Consider the following 8,503-nt stretch of genomic DNA (forward strand, 5'->3'; position numbering starts at 1 on the left):
AGAGAAAAAAACATAAATTAAAGCATGAGAACTATTGCAAACACCTCTGGAATTTTTGCCATACATATTGTTTCTCTTTTGTGGGCAAAGAATTAATCTTGAGAGACATGCAAGTCAAAGAAAGTGATATTGAAACTGTTTAAATTTATTCATAAAAATAAACCTTGGAGAATTAGGCATGCCTTTTTTACTCTGGAATAATTAGCCGCAAACTGGATAAAAAGTGATTGAATATCATATACATCAAAGTTCTCAGTAAATGAAACTAAAGTTAAAACAAAAAGTTCAGAACTTTAAGATGTAAACCTGATGGATAGGACCAGCCAGAAGATATCTCAAGTTCTCAGCAAGAAGACCAATCTCCATCGTTATCTCAGAGCAAAATCTCTTCCATAGCTATTCAAAAAAACAAAGACAAATCAACCCAAATAATCTGAAGAAAAACAAACTCAGGATTTAGAATTAGGAGGACAAAATCAACGAACCTTGGAAGATTCACGACGAATGTTAAGCGTCATCTTATTCTTGTTGATGTTGTTGTTCTTCTTGTCTTGTGACAATCAGTTCATTAAAAAAACTCAATTTGCCAGAACCTTCTCCTTTCAATGGTGTTCCTGTAACTCGATTTTTACAAAATTTCTTGATGTAAGGAACTATAGTTCTACAAATTCAAAACCCCAATAGAGAAACATTTGGATTGGAGAAAAATACAATAAGAAGAGGCAAGCGATAATGAAACCCTAAAATCAGAACAAAGCTTTAATTTTTTTACCTGATCAAGGCAAGAAGAAACATGAATCAGAAATAGAAGAGATGCGAGCTTTTTGTATGAAATCATCTGTGTTTTATTGTTGAAGAATTGAGAAGTGGACATAATGAGATCGTGGGGGAAGAAGGGAAGGTTGCAGTTTTTTTTTTTTTGAAAGCGCAGTTTTCAATCGATTTTTTTTGTTAAATTTAATTTAATTGTTTTTATAAGTGTTTTTAAAGCTAAAATAGCGGAAGATGAAAATTTGAGACTTTTGTCAGATGTCAGAAGGAGAGAGCTGAGTTAACAGAGAACTTACTTGTGAATTATAAGATAGAGATGTTAGTAGAAAAATACAAATTCTGAACCACCCCTACAAGGCTACAAAAGTTGCAAAGTGTATTCAAAGTTTCTTGCGAATCTACGCTGATGATGACAAACAGTAAACGACAGTAGCAGAAAATGATATTGAAATTAAAAATGCAATATGTATACTAAACAATACGCAGACAGCAAAACACGCCACCCGCCTTTACGCTGTAGCTGTTTACCAAGGGAGATGCAGCGAGCACCGCAGAGGATAGTTTGCTACTGCCTCTGCCTGTCGATATAGTTGAGAGAGTGACATGGAGAGATCTACGAGATGGATCATTCATCGAAGAACTCAAGAGGCTTATCTGCTTTGCGGCTCCTATGGCTGCTGTTGTTACCGCTCAGTTCATGTTGCAGATCATCTCAATGATGATGGTGGGTCACCTCGGCAATCTCTCCCTCGCTGGCGCTTCCCTTGCCTCTTCGTTCTGCAACGTCACTGGCTTCAGCCTCATCGTCTGTTTTCTCCTCCTCCTTTTTTTCTAAATTGATAAACTCATCTCTCTGTTACTACAACCATGAAAATTGCTTAGCCTCATCACTTGATTGTTATTTTTGGCCTGTGATACTAGTTAGGATTGGCATGTGCCCTGGATACTCTCAGCGGTCAAGCTTTTGGAGCTAAGCTATACCGGAAACTAGGTGTTCAGACATACACAGCTATGTTCTGTCTCGCATTAGTGTGTCTTCCTCTCTCTCTCATTTGGTTCAACATGGAAAAGCTTCTTGTATTCCTTGGCCAAGACCCTTCAATCGCACATGAGGCAGGAAATTATGCAGCTTGGCTCATCCCAGGACTATTTGATTACGCCGTTATACAGCCGCTCACTCACTACTTCCAAAACCAGACCTTGATCACACCTCTCCTCATCACCTCTTGTTTTGTGTTATGTCTCCACATTCCTCTCTGCTGGCTTCTGGTTTATAAGTCAGGCCTTGGTAATCTTGGAGGAGCCTTGGCTCTCAGTTTGTCAAACTGGCTCAACGCCATTTTCCTTGGATCTTACATGTACTACTCCTCCGCCTGTTCGCTCCACTCTCCATGGAGATATTCGACGGCATTGGAGAATTCTTCAAATACGCTCTTCCTTCTGCGGCTATGCTTTGGTAATTCTCACTATTATTTGTGCCTTTCCACTTCTCAATGCTTCCACACTTTTGTTAAAAACTTTAATTCTTATGAGTTGTAGCCTAGAGTGGTGGTCATATGAACTCATAATATTACTCTCTGGTCTCTTACCGAACCCAGAACTGGAGACTTCTGTGCTCGCTATCTGGTACTCCCCCTTGCATCTACATTTCAATTACTTGTGACAATCTTGAACTTGACGAAACATGATGTTATTCAAACTATGGCAGTCTCCAAACAACTGCGACAATCTATTCGATACATCTTGCAATCGCAGCTGCAGCAAGGTTAGCACTCTTGTCACTAACTATTACTAGCTTTAAGAGCTGACGATGAATCATATGGTTTCATGTTCATAAGCCGATGTTTTCTTTTCTTGCACAGCACAAGAATCTCACACGAATTAGGTTCAGGAAACTCTCGAGCAGCACATATCGTGGTCTATGCAGCAATGTTTCTTGCAGTAGTGGAGCCATTGATTGTGAGTACATATCTATTAATCAGCAAGAATGTTTTCGGCCATATTTTCAGCAGTGACAAGGAAACCATCGACTATGTTGCAAAGATGGTTCCATTGGTCTCTGTTTCTCTCATACTGGACAGTTTACAAGGGGTTCTTTCAGGTTCGGGACTTGTTCCTCTTTATTTTTTTCTCAAACACAAGCTAGTGTCGAATATTATATTCTCTCTTTGCTTCCACAAAAGGCAAGACAAGTCCAAGTCTTGATGAGTACTATCCCTGTCCGTTGTTAAATGGTTTGCACAGGAATTGCAAGGGGATGTGGGTGGCAGCATATAGGGGCGTACATAAACTTTGGAGCTTTCTATCTCTGGGGGATACCCATTGCAATATCCTTAGCTTACTGGGTTCATCTGAAAGCTGTTGGCCTTTGGATTGGCATACAAGCGGGTGCCGTTCTGCAAACTCTTCTGCTGGCTCTTGTCACGGGCTGCACAAACTGGGAAAACCAGGTCTATTTTTTTTTGCCTTTTGTCCTTTCTTCATGAATTGTTTCTATTGTGAAATAAACATATCGATGTTCATTTAGATGCATATTTTGAACTCTAGGCCCGTGAAGCGAGGATGAGAATGAATGTGACGAAATGTTAGGCGCAGCTAGACAGCACTTACCAACTCAGAGCTTCGCATCTAAAGATTACAGACACGCATGTTCCTCTCCGGTTTTACCATTTTTGTAGCAGCACAAATTGATGTATGTTACTGTTGGACTAGTGAAAACCGTAAATAATCGGTCTTCTTTGTAATCATACTATATGAATTTAGACAGTAATAATAAGCAGTCCTCAGCAGTGAGTTTCTTCAAAGCATGCCGCTCCAGCAGAGTTGATATTAGAAAAAGTTATAACAAGCCTAGAAGCTATCATTGCAGTTGTCACATATCCTCCCCTGTTGGCTGTTGCAATGATGCAATCACCCGATCAGCAACAATGTCCACCAAAATCTGAAGAAATCACATATCAAAATTTAGGATTTGCAACTAGCGGATACCAATTTGCCTATCTGAAGTGTCTAAAATCAAGAGAACCAAATAAACAAATGACATTGTGTGAGTGTGGTCAGAAAAACCTTGAAAGGCATAATTAAACAAAAGAATAAATAAAAAATTCCTCTAACACGACCGTCTAGAAGAGCAAAGCGTAGAGAACAAGAACATAAAAAATTACATCCAAAATGTAGGATTCCACAATCGTGCGTAACTGACCAAGAAGAAATCTAAAAAGCTGACGAGGAAGGCGCACGATAAATATGGGTAGGGAGGGAGTGGCTAAAGTGCGCATGGGTGAGAGAAGGTGCTGAAGAGAAGAGTGGACGGTCACGATGAGTTTTTTTCTTTTGTTCTATAAATTTTAAGTGAATTTCGTTTCTATGTTTTAGACACGTGGACGGTCAAAATTAATTGTCACGAGGTAGTATCTTTTTTTGCCCTGACCACTTCTTTGGTCTACTTAAATAAAGTTTGGAGAACGAACCAGCCGTTATTTTATGTTTCGAAGAAACTTCCAAAACACCTTTAACCAGCCCAAGCAAAGCAATCAAGCAGCTGTGGATTACAATTTTCGTTCACATTCAATGGAATTCTTTTAATACTAGAAATTACAGCAAGGCAAAAAAAGATTGTGGATGACAAATTAAAATATCATCAAAAATACAGAATTGTGATTGTCAATTGTAAGCAGAAAAAACGAGATCTCAGAAAAAATATCCCGACGACGTGATGTACAATACAGAATAAAATATGATTTCACTTGAGAAGAAAACTTAAGCCAAAGAAGAAGAAAGATAAACAAATAGTTTATTTCCATTGACTCTGTTTTGAGGGAAAATCGTGGAACGAGGGAGACATGCAGCAGGCAAATCATAAATATCACTCACCGCCTTCTTGACCCTTTCATCCCCCTCCTCACAAATTTTTGCAGTTTCTTTTTACATTTCTCTCTCTCTGTCTCTGTCTCTGTCTCTGTCTCTCCGTCGAAGAAGCCATGGGAGACGCAGAGAAGAGCACCACCAAGGATAGCTTGCTTCTTCCTCCTCCTGTAGAGAGAGTTGAGAACCTGTCATGGAGAGATCTACGAGATGGATCATTCACCGTTGAACTCAAGAGGCTTATCTGTTTCGCCGCTCCTATGGCCGCTTGTGTTATCGTTCAGTTCATGTTACAGATGGTTTCTATGATGATGGTTGGTCACTTAGGCAACCTCGCCCTCGCTAGCGCCTCCCTCGCTTCCTCCTTCTGCAACGTCACTGGCTTCAGCTTCGTTGTCTGTTTTTTGCTCTCTTCCTTCTTAATTGATTACACTTAATTTGTCTCTCTGTTTAATTTTGGAATGAGTTGTTTACTTTTTTTGCCTGTGGTGTGTTATTAGATAGGATTGTCATGTGCCTTGGATACTTTGAGCGGTCAAGCTTTTGGAGCTAAGCTATATCGGAAACTAGGTGTTCAGACTTACACAGCCATGTTTTGTCTTGCTTTGGTGTGTATCCCTCTTTCTCTCGTTTGGCTCAACATGGAAAAGCTTCTTGTGTTCCTGGGACAAGACCCTGCTATCGCACACGAAGCCGGGAGATATGCTGCCTGGCTTATCCCTGGACTCTTTGCTTACTCTGTTCTACAGCCTCTCACTCGCTTCTTTCAAAACCAGAGTTTGATCTCACCTCTCCTCATCACCTCTTGTGTTGTCTTCTGTATCCATGTTCCTTTCTGCTGGCTTTTGGTTTACAAGTCTGGCCTTGGTAATCTTGGAGGAGCCTTGGCTATCAGTTTGTCAAACTGGCTCTATGTCTTTATCCTTCTTTCTTTCATGTTCTTCTCCTCCGCTTGTTCTGAGACACGTGCTCCCCTCTCCATGGAGATATTCGACGGCATTGGAGAGTTTTTCAAATATGCTCTTCCTTCTGCGGCTATGATTTGGTACTTCATCTTTTCTTTCTTTGTGCCTTTACACTTCTTCATGCATGCCTCCACATTAAAAAGGAAATAAATGAACTCTTTTGTGTGTTGCAGCCTAGAGTGGTGGTCATATGAACTCATCATATTATTCTCTGGTCTCTTACCCAACCCACAACTGGAGACTTCTGTGCTCTCTGTCTGGTATACTCATCCTCTTGCATCTTTCAATTTCTTCTTGTCACTAATAATGAATTTGCCAAAAACATAATGTTATTCAAACTATGGGCAGTCTCCAAACAGTTTCGACAATGTATTCAATACCACTAGCGATCGCGGCTGCTGCAAGGTTAGACCTTTAGTCACCACCATTATGCAGTACATACTTGGTGTTCATGGCAACTATGAATCATATGGTTTCATGTTCATAAGCGGATGGTATTTTGTGCAGTACAAGAATCTCAAATGAGTTAGGTGCTGGAAACTCTCGAGGAGCACAGATCGTTGTCTATGCGGCAATGTCTCTTGCAGTAGTGGAGGCATTGATAGTGAGTACGTCTCTATTAGTCGGCAGGAATCTTTTCGGCCATATTTTCAGCAGTGACAAGGAAACCATCGCCTATGTTGCAAAGATGGCTCCATTGGTCTCCATTTCTCTCATTATGGACGCTCTACAAGGGGTTCTCTCAGGTCCGAGACTTGTTCTTATGTCTTTACCTAAACAAAAGTTATTTACTTTCTTCTCCTCCACACAATGCAAAACAGAACCAAGTCTTCATGTCTATTCCTGTTGTGTGTTTTAGTCCTGCATGTGTCAAAGTCTGATGGTTTGCAAGCAGGTATTGCAAGGGGATGTGGATGGCAACATATAGGGGCTTACGTGAACTTAGGAGCTTTCTATCTCTGGGGGACACCCATGGCTGCATGCTTAGCCTTCTGGTTTGATCTGAAAGGTGTTGGCCTTTGGATCGGAATCCAATCTGGTGCGGTTCTGCAAACTACTCTTCTCGCTATTGTCACGGGCTGCACAAACTGGGAAAACCAGGTCCTTTCCTAGTTTCTTTTAATCCATCTTCTTTCATGACTTGTTTCTCTATTGTGAAATAAACAAACACGTTGATATTGATATTTGAACTCTAGGCTAATGCAGCAAGGAAGCGAATGGCTTTGGCCTAAGGTACGTAAGGCGCTGGAGAACAGCACTAACCGAGTCAGAACTTGGCATCTACAGATTATATATAGGGACCATATGTTCCCCTTGGATCGGTTTCAACATTTTGTTATATTAGCAGTCAAATTGTTGTATGTTACTTTGTGAATAGTGGTGGAGCCGCTATGACGTCTTTTTGTAACAAAACTTGCATAATTTTCGACCGTAATAATAAGAATAGTGGTGGAGCCGCTATGACGTCTCTCTTTTTGTAAACTGACTGTAATAATTGTAGTTTCGATTCAAGCTTTTAATTCTGGTAGTTCAGAGATCCCATTCTGGTAATACCAGCTTTCAATCAGAAACTTTAATGAAGAGATCTGTGAATAGATCATTTATGACAGAAGTCAAGAGGCTTACCTACTGTCCCGGCTACTTTGGTGGCTGTGGTTACTGCTCAGTTCATGGTGTAGATACATCTCAATGGTGATGGGTTCTTTTAGGAGAAGTTGTCGGCAAATATACAACTAATGGGCCATGCGTATCGGCCCATAAAACCAATCCATACGAGTTATATATATTTTATCACAAGAGTTGAATTTGCCGCCCCTAAAAGAATCGATCGAGACGAGTACGGTCTTGAATAATCCTCACTCTCAATCTCTCTCTCTCTCTCCCTCCTTCCCCGTTCGGTCAGTGATCCAACCATATCAATCGATCTCTTCGAGTAGTGCTTATCTGATGTTTGATTTGCGTTCTACATGGAAGAACCTTACTTTGATTTTGCTTTCCCAGTTTTGAATTTGATTATTCATTAGTTTTTCTTTTTTTTTTAGGTTTTGATTAATTAGAATGGTGATGGCGACGGAGAAGCAGTCTGGGGCAGTAACATCGGTCTTTTGGGACATCAAGAAGTGTCCCGTTCCCCGTGACTTTGATGCTCTTCTGGTCGCTCCGTGTATTAAACGGTTTTTGAAGAAATTAGGCTACTTTGGTCCTCTCACCATCTCTGCAATCGGCCTACTAACAGACATCGCTGATGATGTCCTGCGAGCGGTATCTTCCACTGGAATTGTTCTTCATGCCACCCCATATGGTTAATATCTATATCCTTGTACTTTTCATAGATAAGAGAGGGAAAGAGAGAGAGTCTCAAGTCTTTAGTTTCTGAAAACAGGTTCCAATTGCGTACAGACGCTTATCTTTTCTTGGATGGATGATAATCCACCTCCAGCTAATATAATGCTCATACCCGATCCCACAGTCTCTAACTCTTATGACCTGAGTTTCCTAAAGTATCACTGTGGATACAACGTTATTAATCCCTATCGATATGGTCCCTACTCCACTAAGAGCCTCTGGAAAAAATTTCTTCTCGCAGGTGTGTTGTGTGTGTGTTTTTTTTTAATTTGTCCTCTCTCTCTCGCGGTACGGTGTGTTGCTTAGAGATAACCGGGTTTTTTTTTTTTTTTTTTTTAATTTCTCAGGGGCACTTGAGGTTGAGGTGGAGGATAAGTGCATTGAAACTGATGAATCTGCTTCCTGGTTTTGCCATGGATGTCTTATTGATTTTAGTTGTAATACACCCATCGTTTGTACCACTGGCCAAGGCGTTGAGACTTTCACCACGCATCTCTCTAGCCAAGAACATGCACAGCTTGTAATTAAGCATCCCAGCCAAACCGGATTGTTTCAAT

The 8,503-nt window shown here is 40.6% G+C and overlaps 2 protein-coding genes, 1 long non-coding RNA gene and 1 pseudogene across 4 annotated transcripts in view; 3 read left to right on the forward strand and 1 right to left on the reverse strand.

Annotated features, from left to right (window-relative positions):
• Nucleotides 33–922, reverse strand: LOC104740200. Of its 2 annotated transcripts, XR_760170.2 has the most exons (4): nt 773–922; nt 486–614; nt 307–396; nt 33–212 (listed from the first exon to the last, which is right to left on the reverse strand). It is a non-coding gene; the product is annotated as an uncharacterized LOC104740200 (long non-coding RNA). The 2 variants fall into 2 exon arrangements; XR_760169.2 differs by having other exon boundaries at nt 33–396; nt 773–920.
• LOC104740202 lies at nt 1,138–3,560 on the forward strand (annotated as a pseudogene).
• Nucleotides 4,469–7,082, forward strand: LOC104740201 (protein DETOXIFICATION 12). Its single transcript, XM_010460734.2, has 7 exons — nt 4,469–5,030; nt 5,136–5,680; nt 5,774–5,860; nt 5,949–6,005; nt 6,108–6,346; nt 6,496–6,701; nt 6,797–7,082. The coding sequence occupies exons 1-7, from the start codon at nt 4,752–4,754 to the stop codon at nt 6,830–6,832; spliced, it is 1,449 nt and encodes a 482-aa protein (XP_010459036.1). The 5' UTR covers nt 4,469–4,751; the 3' UTR covers nt 6,833–7,082.
• The window catches only part of LOC109128650, a 5,038-nt gene continuing 3,796 nt past the window's right edge, over nt 7,262–8,503 (forward strand). Inside the window, exons 1-4 of the mRNA XM_019235456.1 lie at nt 7,262–7,498; nt 7,643–7,902; nt 7,984–8,187; nt 8,294–8,495. Of these exons, the coding sequence (XP_019091001.1) occupies nt 7,659–7,902; nt 7,984–8,187; nt 8,294–8,495 (650 nt within the window). The 5' untranslated portion in view covers nt 7,262–7,498; nt 7,643–7,658. The remainder of the gene's footprint in view (nt 7,499–7,642; nt 7,903–7,983; nt 8,188–8,293; nt 8,496–8,503) is intronic.

The sequence above is a fragment of the Camelina sativa genome, chromosome 14, assembly GCF_000633955.1.
Source record: "Camelina sativa cultivar DH55 chromosome 14, Cs, whole genome shotgun sequence".
NCBI lineage: Eukaryota > Viridiplantae > Streptophyta > Magnoliopsida > Brassicales > Brassicaceae > Camelina > Camelina sativa.